Raw genomic sequence first — 14,327 nt, 5'->3', positions numbered from 1 at the left:
TCATGGTGGTGGCTATTTCTTCAGCTTCTGCTTTGCTTTCATGCCTTCTATCTTTTCTTCTCTCCGTGCCTTCAGAAGTTTATCTAAACAGGAACAAAACATAATTTGTCATTAATTCTGTCATTAATACTTTACTTTTCAGAAAATCAAATAATGCGTTAAGCAAACTAGTAATATTCCTTACAATTTCTTGGCTAGCAAATATCTGAAAACTGACGTTTCTCACATGTATTGAAAGTAATATGTATTAAATTGGGTGGGGGAGGGAAGGTATGTATTGCTAGATAACAAAGGAAAATGTTAATTTCCTGTTCTGAAAAGTAAATATATACAAACTACCTATCAGAATTTCTTTGAGATCTTGCTTTGAATGTGTATATCTGATGGACATTTCTTGTGTGTTCTTGTAACCTTTGCGCTCCCAAAAATTTCCTGACTGGCAGCCTTGAAAAAAATGATGAGCACTGTATTGGGAACGCTCAGTAATCACAATCTGCTGAACTGTTTTATTTCCTGTATTTCCCTCAAGGACAGGAGGTTTTAAAATTAAAATGCTAAATTTTCACTTCCCCCCCCCCCTTTTTTTTTTTTTTAATGCCTTCAACCACCTGTGCTTTTCAGCTCCTCAGGGGCCTTTACATCAATGTCGATTTACAACTGCAGCATCTCATTAGTAGTGGATACATTTTGCATGTACAAACTCCCTCTGATTTGAGTGGCATCTGCATTGGTTTTTTTGTTAGCACTTAACGACTATGGAGTTTTTATGACACTGGGGGGTTTGTCCCTTTGACCATAAGTAACCACATCTGCAGTTCTTGTGCCTCTTTTAATTTGTGCCCTCAGCCGGTTGTCCATTACCAGCGACCACAGTAGATGACACCAGTTTTGCCCCCTGCACCCGACGTGCTCCCCTAGACACCTGGCCGGGACCCAGGTAGGCGCAGGGCCCCAAAACCTGGGTCCCTTCGCACGTAACCCTGCAGGCACACCGCTGCGGGTGCAGAGGCACCCGGGACTGCCCCTGCCCATCGGTTACTGATGGAGGAACCTGCCGCCTGTGCGGCCGGGCTGTGCTCGGCCCGCTGAAGCCGTGCTGTAACGGAGCGAGGGGAGCCCCGGCTCGGGGGGCACGCACATTGCTGGGCGTCGAAGCCCTCGCCGACAAGAGCCAGCAGCTCCAGCTCCTTGAGGCGGATACCCAGCTCGCTGATCTCGTCCTCCAGCCACTCCTGCTCGCCGGGCCGCCGCGCGGCGGACCCCCTCCCGCCCTCCTCCGCGGCCGCCGCCGGGCAGAAGAACCGTAGTGGCTCGTAGGCGATGGGCGCCAGTGCCGCGACCCAGCGGGGAGTCCCGGCGGCGGCCGGCGGGGGCTGCCGCTGCGCGCCCGTGGCCGCGACAGAAGTTCGCGGGCCGCCGCCGTCGGTCGGGGGCCGGACGGGCTCAGTGCGGTCGTGGAACTGCGGGAAATAGAGTGGGCCCGGCGGCCGCTGCTCGGTCATGGCACCGGCCGCCAGCCCCCGGCCTCCAACGGCGGTTGTCCTGGAGACCGGCCGGCCGCGAGTCGGCGGCGCTGGGCGCGGTCGCCTCCATGCCGCAGGGTGCCCCTTCCCTCCCGCGGCTTCCCGAGCTCGCCCCGCGGCTGCAGCCGGGCCGCCGGCTCCCCTCGGCGGGCGGCGGGCGTATCAGTTTTGGCTTTCCCGCCGGCTAACACTAGCCTTACGTGGAGCAGCACTGTAGGAGTTGTTCCGAGCGCCGCGAGCTCTCCTGTGGAAGGGCAGGTGTTTCACCTAGCAGCTTCATTTCTGGGCCAGGGACGTGGTACTTCAGGGGTGCGCTAGGCTCTGAAAGGAGGATGTGTTAAGAGAAGTGAGGAAGGCGTTGTTCTAAAAATCGTCTTTTAGCAGTTTATCCTCAGGCTACATGTGAAATAAGGGAACCAGATAACTGAGGATGGGAGGATGTTGGTGATGGGATTAGGGAAGATTCTGTCAAGTGTATGCTCACGGATAGCTAATGCTCAGTATATCTGATGTTCAGGATTATACGATAGGGTCCTCACCCGAAAATCTTCCATGATTTTATTTGATTTGAGAATGAGACCTGTCGTTAATAGTGGCTGGCTAGTTGCTGTTTATTTTAGCCTTAGCTGTTCCAACTCAACATGACAACTGCCCTCCAGCCATAGGCAGCTGTTTGGGCCATTGCTGATTTCTTTTTTGGAGCTCAAAGCAGGCCAAAAAGACTCTCTCAGGTTTCCAGCAGGAGGATTTCTGGGATGGATTTGGGGTGTTCTGGACAACCCTAGTAAGAGAGGTGCTGTACCAGTGCTGTTGGTAAAGGATTTATGACTGCAGGGGCTGTGAAGGCAAAATTACTTGAAACAAGGTGAAAAGCCTACTCCACTACTAATGCAGGCATGATCAGACTTCAACAATACACAGCCCCTAGGGGACTGCTATGTGGTCTGGAGTAAATTCAATTTTTAAAGCTTTCTCTTGAATAAAATAAGACTTTTGGTATTAACTTTTTCTAGAAGTGGACTTTGTGTACTTTAGGTGTGGTGCTCTGTGTTGTGAGCCAATACTGATATAAATGTTTTGACATTTAGCAGATCTAGAGACACTAGCAGTCACAAGAGTGACAGTCCATGCCCTGCAAAAGTGGTAGGAGCAGAAAGACAGTGACAGGAATCATTCAGTATTTTATTTTCATGTGTGCCATTTAGGGAATGTGCTCTGATTTAGAGTCAAAACCAGCTGTGTTATATGCTGAGTGCTTACATTATTAAAATTCCAATACCAGTATAATACAGGTAGAGGTTGCATATTTTGTGAATGGAACAGGTATATTTAAAATGAGTGATCAGATGGGAAGTCTGATAATAATATTTATTTTCCCCCCCCCAGTTCTTATTAGATTAGACCAGAACCACGTAGAATCGACTACAGTTGATTCTACATGACAGTGGGAGGAGAGAGTCCAAGCGTTAGGTGGACACAGCACCTGCAAGTGTGAAGTTCTTTTGTTTCCGTGGTAATTTGGGAATGTACAGTACAAGTCAATAACCCTTCCTTAACTAGGTCTTTGTGGCTCGCTTTTGAAAGCAAAACAGTGCTCATGCAAAATTTGCAGGGAGCTCTACTTTTGAAGCCAGCAGAACGCCAAGTGCTTCTACTTATCTTTACTAAACTCAGTTTCTGTTTATCTCTGAACATACAAAGCAAACAGACACATTGCTATTTTATTTGAATCTGATTCAATCTATCTTCCGTAGAATCATGGAATGGTTTGGATTGGGAGGGACCTTAAAGCTCATCTAGTTCCAACACGCTGCCATGGGCAGTGACACCTTCCACTAGACCAGGTTGCTCCAAGCCCCGTCCAACCTGGCCTCGAACACTGCCAGGGATGTGTTCTTTGTTTATGCTCTAATTTAGCTTCCCTTTTATTGGTATGATTCACTTTGTCATTTGGGTAATATTGGCATACTTTTTAATTAACAATATTTTGAATAACTGAATTTGGACTTTTTTTTCTCTTCACCTTTTCTGTCACCACCGTAGAGTAAGTACTATCTTGCTGCTGCACTGTCAAGCACACTCTTGCTTGCTCACCTCTTCACTATTAAAGTAAATTAGGTAAAATATTATTAATTAGTATTCAGTAGGGAAAACCAAAATGTAAGTATATCAAGGTGTGTGTAAGTATATGTGTACATGGAAGAGAAGAGGTGTTAGAGAAACAGTAAGGTTCTCATAACTTTAAAGCCCAATCTTAAGTTTGTATAGTGTATTCCTTATGTGTGATAAGGAAAAGCATCTGCTTTCAAAAGAACTAAGAAAAAAGAATTAAAAATAATTTTTTCAAACGAGCTGATAAATAGAGATTAGCTCTTTAGTAAAAGTGTTTGGTTTATGAAGTAGCACTTAAGACTGATATATATATTTTTAGTGAAGTAGCATTAGCAGTCTTAGCTGTTATTTGTTCTTTGGTAGTGGCATGCTTCATACTGTCCTAAAGTGTCCTACAGATAACTCTCAATAATGTTTTGATACATGGGCGATGCACGAGGGTTTCTGTAACTTACAGTTTTAAGGATGCTTGTATGGAAAAGAATGATAGCCTATTGATAAACATTGTGATTAGGTTATTAATGCCATTTTTCAGAGTTAAAGACGGTATAGGTACTTCCTTCGGGAGAGATGAAATGTGGGTATTCATTAGCACATGTATGTATATTGTGAAGTTTTGGTCATGTACGACAACTAGCAGGGGTAGGATGCCAGGAGATAGCAACTTTGGTCTTGGCCCTGATCCATTGCAGCAGTTCTCAGTTTCTAGAGATCGATCTTAGTGAAAAGAACTTGTTCTGGACAGAGAGAATGGAGGTTTTCAGCTGAAAGAGGCTAAACAGGAAAAAAAAAAGTGCTGAGAAGTAAGAGGAAGGTACCTGCATTCACCAGAGAGGAAAATTTTTGAAGGAGAGAGCATAATGTAAGTGCTGTCATTTCACAGGTACGGATAATATTTTTTTAGCATTTTTCTTTCATCATTTGGTATCAGTCAAATATACAGTTTATAAACGTTTTTATGTGGACTAGTGAATCACAGCAATGCATGGGTTTATATACTAGGTGCTAAAATAATGAACCTGAAGGTTCCTTTGTCTTAGAGCCAAAATAGAGCCTTAGAGCAGGATGCTAACACAGAAGCAGTGGATCATGTTGTCTTTAGGTGCCATCTGGTGGAGTTTTTACAGCATGTTCAAAGTGCTGCTTTTTCTTTCTGCTTGCATTAGTCATGCAGGTAAGTATGTGCTGAGCGCAGAAAAGGTTGCTACAAGAATCACAAGTTAGAGATAAAGAAATTAGATAAAGATGGTGGCCGGCACTGTAAGGAGACTGAAGCAGGGAGAGTTGGTCACATTATAGTGCAGATCTTTATAGTACAGGTTTCAGAGATTTCCAGTTCTCAGAACTCTTAAATTAAATTTTCTCCTTTTAATGTATAATTAGTGATAGCCTCTTTAATGTGAAGCAGATAATGCTCTTGGTAGTGGTATTTTTACATTAAGATGATGACATTCTGGAGCTACAGTGTAACCTTTCTTGAGGAGAATGCAGTCAAGCTATTTTAGGGTTTATTTTGTAATTGTACAGACATCTTGAGATGATGAGTTCCTATTAAAATAACCCCAAAGATCGTATTAAATAGCAAAAGGGTTTGTGTAAGTTTTGTAGTAGAGTAGTAACTGTATTCATTGTTGTTAGACATCTTCAGGACTTAAGAGTCGGTTATATGAGTTACAGTAAGACTTGTCCTATGGGAGGAAGTACTGTCATTTTGCTTGACCAAAGGTCTTGCAAGTATATTATTTTCTACTTTGGCCCCAGGAATAAGGTCCTTTTCACATGTCCATGCAGGTCCCACTTAAAGCATAAGCTAGTACATGATAAAGCAGGATTGCATTTCAGGTGCTGCCTCCTGCGGGCAGGTGAAACATCTTGGAAGATACAGGGAAGGGAGAGGAAATATTTCTATCTGCCAGCTAGGAAGGCAAGCTAGTTGGGCAAGGTGGAGAAAAGATGTCATGTGAGACATGAGAAAAACTCTGCTTCTAAGAAAGATATATTCATTTGCCATATCTATACAGTGATACACACTGGTCAGACATGTGCCTTCATCTTTGACATTCAAAATTTGTTTCCAAAGTTGGGATCCTTTAGTCCTGGGTTACGCAAATGAATACATCGTGTAGGCAGAAATTTTGTGTAGCTGAACTGACCATAAGGTCAGAGTTCTGAGACAAAAACATTCATATATGTGCTTTGTAGGCCAGCAATTCCAGTATGTATAGTAACAATACAGATTTGGTCCAATAGAGGGAGTAATATACATGCAGTTGGTAGTGTGTTGTAACTTGATACATTTAGCACATTCATCTACGTGTGTTTAAGTGTTAAGATTTGAAGTGCTTGTGAAAATGTTAATTTTGGAGAAGCAAGTCTTCCAACAAAGACAGGAGTTACAGTCCTCCAGCCACCACTCCTCTACAGTACTTAAAATCTTTTGGAAAGGCTTTCCTGTTGTGGGAAGTTAAGGATAGTCAGAAGTTGTGAAATCTGAGGGTAGCTAAAACATCCTCATGTGAGTGGCAGCAGGCAATGCAGTCTGCAGTGTCAGTGTCAGTGTTAACATTTCAAATTGCATGAATGGCGAACTCTGGAGCTGAATGCTTCTGTTGCCATCGAACCTATATAGACTTTTATTTAGCATTTTGTATGCACATTCATTTGTACTTATATTCAAAGATATCTAGGAGAGGGTCTTCCATTGGCTTGATATTCACAGTTTGAAAAGTTAGAACTGCTGGCAGTGTATGTGGTTTAAATACTGATAGTCACAAGTGTTGAGTGTGCATGTGTGTGAATTCTTGTTTTCACATAGAGTGCTTTAAGAATCTGTAAAAGTCAGCAAAGCTACAGCTCTTCCACTCCTACAATGAATTTTGTATGGCACTTAGAAAAAAACCCCAAACAAACAGATTTTCATCCCTGAGCACCCTGAAAAATTATGTCAGAAAGTTGGGTTTACCATGTGATGGGTTATTTCAAATATGATACTAATAAATCACATCTTGTGCATTCAGTTGAGAGTTGTGTTGGTCTTCCAGCATGCATATTCTGCCATCTCTTTTTAGTTTAGTAGTCTTTTTCCTGCCCTTTCTAGTTGGTATCGTTATGTTGGTGTTCCTGGCTAGTCCAATAATATATTATCTTCCCACTTTCAGTACCCAGTAGCCTTTATTGCCTGTCACTTAGATTGTCCAGGAATAGTTTTCTCCTGTCCAGGGGAAAAGCTTCTAAAAATCTATACAGGAGCTGCCAGACTGTACTTCAGATGCATGGCTTTGCAGGCAGTGAGCTGTGACACTTCTGTTACCCTTGTTTGCTTTTGCTCCTTACACATGTTGTCTCACATTTGTGCTGTTTATTGTGCTGTTTCTTAATGATAAGTAGAAGAGTTATGAGTTCATAATATATTTATGAACTACTCTCTGTATCTAATTTGTCACTTCTGTTTCTTTATGTTTGGAGTCCCTTCAATAAGATCTGTTTTCTCTGTATTTGAAAGGATGTTGGCGATGTTCAACCCAATCCTGATTTAGACATGTGGCTACTACCACAGTGTATTAATATAAACTGTAATAATTTGAATAAATATATTGGGTTTGCATGGCAAGGTTTGGTAGCAGGGGAGCAGGGTGGCTTCTGTGGGAAGCTGCTAGAAGCTTCCCCTCTGTCTAACAGAGCCAATGCCAGATGGCTCCGAGTTGGACCCACTGCTAGACAAGCCGGAGCCTAACAGTGGCACTGACAGTTGCACTGCCTCCATGGTAGTGTATTTACGAAAGGGTAAAAACTGCAGCTTGACAACATCTGGGAGTAGAGGAGTGAGAATATGTGAGAGAAACAACTCTGCAGACCCCAAGGACAGTGAAGGAGGAGGTGCTCCAGGCGGCAGAGCAGAGATTCCCCTGCAGCCCGTGGTGCGGACTATGTGAGGCAGGCTCTGCCCTGGCAGCCCATGTCAGTTCACGGTGGAGCAGATCAACACCTGCAGCCTGGGGAGGTCCATGGTGGAGCAGGGGGAGGAGGCTGTGACCCGTCCAAGAAGCCTTTGCTGAGCAGGCTCCTGGCAGGACCCATGGAGAGAGGAGCCCACGCTGGAGCAGGTTTGCTGGCAGGGCTTGCGACCCCGCAGGGGACCCATGCTGGAGCAGTCTGTTCCTGAAGGACTGCACCCCATGGAAGGAACCCGTGCCAGAGCAGTTCATGAAGACCCGCAGCCCATAGGAAGGACCCATGCTGGAGAAGTTTGTGGAGGACTGTCTCCTGTGGGTGGGACCCCATGCTGGAGCAGGGAAAGAGTGCGAGGAGGAAGGAGTGGCAGAGGCAATGTGTGATGGACTGACCACAGCCCCCGTTCCTCCCACTGTGCCACTCAGGGAGGAGGAAGTAGAGAAACTGGGAGTGAAGCAGAGCCAGGGAAGAAGGGAGGAGTGGGATAAGTGTTTTAAAAATTGATTTTATTTCTCATTATCCTACTCTGGCTTAGATTGGCAATAAATAAAATTATTTTTCCCAAGTCAAGGCTGTTTTGCCCATCATGGTAATTGGCGAGTGATCTCTCCCCCTCTTATCTCAACCCATGAACCTTTTGTCAAACTTTTTCTCACCTGTCCAGCTGAGGATGGGGAGTGATAGAGCAGCTTGGTGGGCACCAGGCACTCAGCCAAGGTCAACCCACTACAATAAATTAATCTGTATTATTTGCTAATAATACAGTTCTTTTTACGGAGTTCATACTAGTTTCAGTTCGTAATCTGTAGGATTTATTAGCGAAATTGATTTCAGAAGTGTGCCACTCTCTTCTCTGATGTATGTGTCTGGTCTGCTAGATCTGTCACTTCACAACAATACAAACCAGTATGCAGAAAGCTATTTATAAAGTCTCAAAGCACTGTGCCAGCAAACTTGAAATTAGCACTGAGCAACTAATTAACAATTATACAACTTGAAAGAAGTGCTAATTAAAAAGTTTGGAAGAGATGAGTTATAACTGAAATGCAAAATTAGCCAGAGACTTAGTGCCTGAAATAGAAATTGGGACTGATTAGCAGAAATGCAAAAAGCACTAGCTGTGTAAGAAATGAACTTTTAGTTTTCTTTTCATGTAAGTCTCTGCCAGTCTTTAGGGTCAGAAGAAGATACACTGTTTTGATGTAAAATATAATCAAACTATTTTTCAGTGTTGGTGGTTGTTTCCCACATGTTTATAGTGTGTTCAATCACAGAAGTTGTAGATTCTGGCAGAGAGACCATGACTCTCTGCATCTCTCCGATGATTTCTGTGCTACTGAGTTCAAAACGCCTGCCTTATTCCAAGAACACAAAATGAAGTAAGAAACAAGAAGATAGAAGTTGTCTCAAAGACTTAGAGTTGCTTGGTTAAAGGCATTCAAGTCTGGTAACTGGGGGAGCTTTGTATGTTTTGAGGGTTTTCTCCTCTTTGCCTTTATGTCCTGTTCTATGGAGTGTCAGGAATGGGAATTCAGTGGCTTCAGAAGTGGTTTGGATGCTACATTTTGACAAGACAAAGTGCTGAAGGGTGCATAAATGGAATAAAAGCAGCATTAAACTGCAGGCTCTCTGAAGACATCCTTTGAAGTTGCCTGGTTTTATGCGTTGTATCTTGTGTATGAGTATGTGTAGGGTGGTGGAGAAGGAATGAGATTATTTTGAGAGAGCAGAGTAATGTCTGCCTGTTAATTCAGATAAGTGCTTTGATTAGCTGTGTTTGCATCTGAGATAATGATGGGTGCTTTTTCTTTAAACATGAATCTTTGTCAAATCCTACTTCTTGATACCAAATATATTTCTAGGATGACCTCATTTTTGAAATGTTTGTAATTTATAGTCTAGTTCTTTTCTGGAAATCATATTGTTTTAGGAGTGTACTTGTCAATATAAAAGAAGTAATGAGACCTCCTATGGAGTGGGAAAGATGAATTCTACTGAGCATTAGATAAGAGATCTGGGTTTGGTGCTACCTCACACATACATAAAATGAGTCCTTACATCACATAAGGTTACACAGAAAAGGCACAGGTCACCACATAAAAAATGAGAGAGAGCCAGATCCATGTCACCTTTAAAATACTAGAACTCATGACTAGTCCTGAAGGCAGTCTTGTACCTTGTTCCTGGCTGTTCATATGCCATACTACAAACACTTCTAAAATTCCTATTGCAGAACCATTTTATCTCAATAAACTCTAACAGGTTTGACAATAATAAGGTTCATTTAATAGTACTGGAATGGGTTGCATATTTTGTTTTTTCCTCTTGTGAAATGAAAGAAGTTGGAAGAGAATCTACATGTCACTCAAATATTTTTCTTTGTATGTTGGGAGTCGACACTGTCATAAATCTCTGCATTTTCAGATGATGATATAGTCTATAGATGTGAAAATTTATTTGGGAGATTTTATGCAAAACCTTGAAAATTCAGATGGATTTTACCGTGAATATGCATATGCTCCTAACTTAATTCAAACAGGGATTACAGAGAAAGCCTTTTTATGGATCTATAAAATTTGTTCTTTATTAGTATATACTACACTTAGGTGCTAAGTGCTGTGCTGAAAACCTGTTATGTCTTTAAGGGTTAGCATTGTGTAAGATTTTATTTTCAGAACTGTGTAAATATTATTGGCATGTAAAGTGAGCTTTTATTCATACTTGCCAATAGTTATTGTAAAAGATAGGCTTCAGTTGTCCTCAGAATTAGAATTGCCATAGTTGGGAGATGTAGATGATTTCTAATTGTAGCAGCATTGGAATGTGAGTTGTCTCCAACTTGCTAATAATATTCTTCAGAGCTGCAGCCCATCCTATCAAGAAATGTGAAATCATATCAGCAAGTACAATCTGCGCTACTTACATTAACTACTTAGAATAATGGAGACTGGCTCATGCCAAACATAAAAGTACAATGATTGCAGTGAAGCTGTACTATAATGGTATATTGAGTTTCATTAAGAGGCATTTTCATCATACAGCCTAGCTGATTCAGAGAAAAGATGTCATTCAAGTATTTCAGTCCAATACGCCTTTGCTCACGGTGACTGGCGCCATGCATTGATGGACAGAAATTATGAGCCAGGGAGCATTTTCTTTGAAGTTACTTAAAGCTGATTTTTTTGTTTTCAGTGTACAATAAAGAAAACTGTTTCATAAACAGAATAGCAGCTGGTGTGTGTTGACTGATTATTTAACTTTCCTCTTTTGTTTTAAACAGATTATATCTTAAACACACTTATGGTTAGGCCGTTATTTTTCTCAGGAAAAATCATGACCATATGTTTTAGCTGTGTCTTAGGCTTTTGGGATGATCATGGTCTGTCGTTGAACTACTTTATTTTTTTTTCTTTGCAAGATCCATCAGTTTAAGTATTTGGAAGCCTTATGGACTATATTGATAGTATCTCATGGTTTAAATGGATTCTGTGCAGTTCCATCTTCAGCTGCTGTGACGTCATTCCTTCTGCTGGAAGATAACTTTTTGGCTAGCTGGTTGCTGCAGCAGTGCTTTTGGCAGTTCCTTCTGTGTATTTCTTTGTATAGTTCATCATGAAAAAACAAATGATCCAGCAGAGAGGGTAACCCTGTGTATCAAGAATCTGGAGGAGAAAACAATATGCTAGATCAATAAGAAAATGAGTTGGTTTTGTTTTGTTTTGTTTTTTAAAGGAGTGCCCATCCGTCATCATATCAAGCCAATTCTGATCAATAGGCATAAGGATTTGAAAAGATCACCAAGTACTGCTGTCCGTCAGAGCAGATGTAAGATGACGTTAATCATTAGCTCCCTGAGAACCACATACATGCTTGATTGAAGCTTCAGTCCCTCAGTAGTGGGCAGATTGTAACCCACATGTTTAAAGTTAGTATGTTTCAGACAATACCTGTGCCTCTGGGCATTGACACGCTGGAAAATACAGATTATATGAAGTGACAAGCATTCATTTCAGAAATACTAATTCTGGTGGATAGCCTGTTGTCTTGTAAAATGGTCACTTCCAACAAACAGCTTTTATATAAGCCTGGTTCCTGTAGCTATGAGGATGATGTGGATCACAATGAATGGAAAGAACTGGAGTAAAGCTATGGAAATTAAGAGTGGAGCAAATTAGGAGTTAAAGCTTCTCCTCACCTGGGAGAGAGATGACACGAAGTAGGACTGGGCTGTTTAGGGTAAGAAGAATGAATTAGAAAGGAAGCCTAGAGGGAATCCTGCAGTTATCTTGCAGTTATATACGTAGAAGTCATTTTTTTATTACGTAGCCGAAATTACTAAAACAATTTGAAAACAGTTTAAATCTTCTGAAGGGAAATGATTGGGGATTTCCCTCCCTTCCCCCCCGCCCCCCCTAGTTTTAACTTTGGTTAAAATACATTTTCACTGAAGCATTAGTATTCTTTCTAGGACTTACTTTTTAAGCAGGTCTGTTACTGTCCATCTTCCCCTGCCTCTTGGAAAATTATTTTCCCATCATCTCTTCAGCTGACTCATTGGAACAATAGTTCAATGCCCTAATGCAATGAAAGACAAGCTTTAAATTAATCCTGGGGCACTGCAGCTGTTTTCTTACTTTAAGGTCTAAATTTCAGCAAGAATGCAGAAAAAGGCATGTTTGAGGGTAAAGGGAGGGCAAATACAGTGAAGACAGTCACAAAAATAAAAAAGGAGGCAATTGTCTGTGAAAATGACCCAGATGAAGAAATTCAAGGGGAAACCACACATGGAGGAGGACCGTGTGAATAGGTGTAGTGTTAGGAGCATACATACCCCTCCAGAGTGTGGTGGTTTTGGTTTTTTAATAAGGTATTTATATGCAATCTGGTGTATTCCAAAAGAAAATGAAAAGTGTGGTCATAAGTGTCTTCTTAAGACCCAAAGGTAAATTCTGCAGAGGGAACAGCATGGCTGATGCTTACAGATACATTCTCCCACCTAGCTGCAGAGTGGTGAAACAATGGGCTCCTTCCTGAGCAGGGCTGAAAGAAATAGTTTCATAGCTGGGAAGAGAAGGCTGGAAAATGTAGAAAAGTAGGTGGAATAAAACACGAGGCAGCTGCATCAGCAGTACTGCGTTAGCAATAGCTAGTTCTGCACCTCACTTTTCCTTTGAAATACCCTCTGCTGGATGGTAATAAATGTTTTGACACCTGCGGCACATATTCCTCCTTGGCTCTTGACAAAGTTCAGAATGTGAATACTAAAACACAGGCTAAGCCAAACTAAGGCTGTGGCTAGGTGTCATTTTAAGACATTGGCTCAGGAGGTTTTTTACTTTATAGTCCACGTGAAAGTTATCTGAAAATAACCTGCGGCCCGATGATAGTGAACTAGCTCCCACACTGAAAGGCAGGCTGGAGTCCCATCTCACCAGTGCTGTGCTGATGGTCATACTCCTCTGGTTTCAGTGTCATTGCTGGGGATGACATTAGTTAAGGTAGCATCAAAGCTTGATCATTTACTGTTAATTGATACATATTAATTAGTTCCTGGCATCCTGTCATTGATTTGTTAACATTACAGGACTCCTATCTATGAAATACCTTGCACTCAGGGCACGTATTCAAACTTTACACCAGCTGTAGGGTCCTTCTAGTAAAAAATGCTTCTTGTATTAGGCTGCATCCATCCTGCTGACATTTGTGGGGCAGCGTAAGGTAGCAAATTATATCCAACATAAACAGATAAAATGCATTATAAACGAAACAGGGTGCATCTGGAAAATGGTATAATGAAAGTAAATATATGATTTCATCAGATTGGGTATTTCTAATTATCCCTGAATAGTTAATTTTCATGGATAAGTATATATCTGCATAATTAAATGTGTAGTGCTTTCACGTAGTTCGTGGTGGGCGCTCTTTCCTCTTGTTGCCAGCAGATGTCTCTCTTGAATATTGCAATAGTGACAATCGATAATCCTAACTCTGATTTAAGGCTCCTGCGCAGGTCGTGCAGCTGTTAAATGCCTCATTCTAGCTGGTTCCCAATTAACTGAAATTCTCTTCTGCTCTGTACAGCAACGTGGCTTTGCACACAGGCATCCAGAAATATATTGAGTTAATGGTATCCAAGAATGAATATGCACAAATGTCATCCACGTGTGCTTCAGTTCCATAAAAAATAACAATGGAATAATAATGATGCACTGCAGGAAAGACAATTTGAGAAATATCTTGCTTCATTTTGCTGGTGAAGAATATTGCCAAAAAAGTGAGGGCTCAGACAAGGCATGAATAATCTAGCAGAAAAAAAGTCTCTGACCTAAAGCTTAGAGAAAACATCTTTGATATAATCATGAAATTACTAAAGTGCCATTTTAGATCCTATTCCCCAATTTGTATGTAAGCCGAAATAAGAAAGTATTCTAAGTAGGGGTTGCAGAGAGGTAAAATAAAGTTTCATATTTTACAGTTACTCATACCAAAGTAAGATTTTGAATGAACAGGTGGAATTTGAGGAGAAGTTTGAGCAAGGTGGAATTTGAGTAAGTCCAGTGTACAGTGTGGGAAAGCCTTACAGGGGGCAGCTGCTGCTGTAAAGAACAAGCTGGTGGAATTTTGGGGCCACAAAACTAAATGTTGATGAGATGTTGAAAAGGTGAAAGTGAAGCTTACATTGTCTTGCTGTCAGTAGCAGAACAGGTCAAAGTTGTAATGTGTCTGAAAATCCAGCTGCTG

The 14,327-nt window shown here is 41.7% G+C and overlaps 1 protein-coding gene across 1 annotated transcript; it reads right to left on the bottom strand.

Annotated features, from left to right (window-relative positions):
- C4H11orf91 (chromosome 4 C11orf91 homolog) lies at positions 1 to 1,502 on the bottom strand. The gene is given in 2 exon segments (XM_030482243.1): positions 1 to 83; positions 1,139 to 1,502. Coding segments are annotated over 2 exon segments (447 nt in total).
- Positions 1,503 to 14,327: the final 12,825 nt, after the last annotated feature.

The sequence above is a fragment of the Strigops habroptila genome, chromosome 4 (assembly GCF_004027225.2).
Source record: "Strigops habroptila isolate Jane chromosome 4, bStrHab1.2.pri, whole genome shotgun sequence".
Lineage (NCBI taxonomy): Eukaryota > Metazoa > Chordata > Aves > Psittaciformes > Psittacidae > Strigops > Strigops habroptila.
The sequence above is the reverse complement of the archived record's forward strand: the minus strand, read 5'-3'. Positions and strand labels throughout refer to the sequence as shown.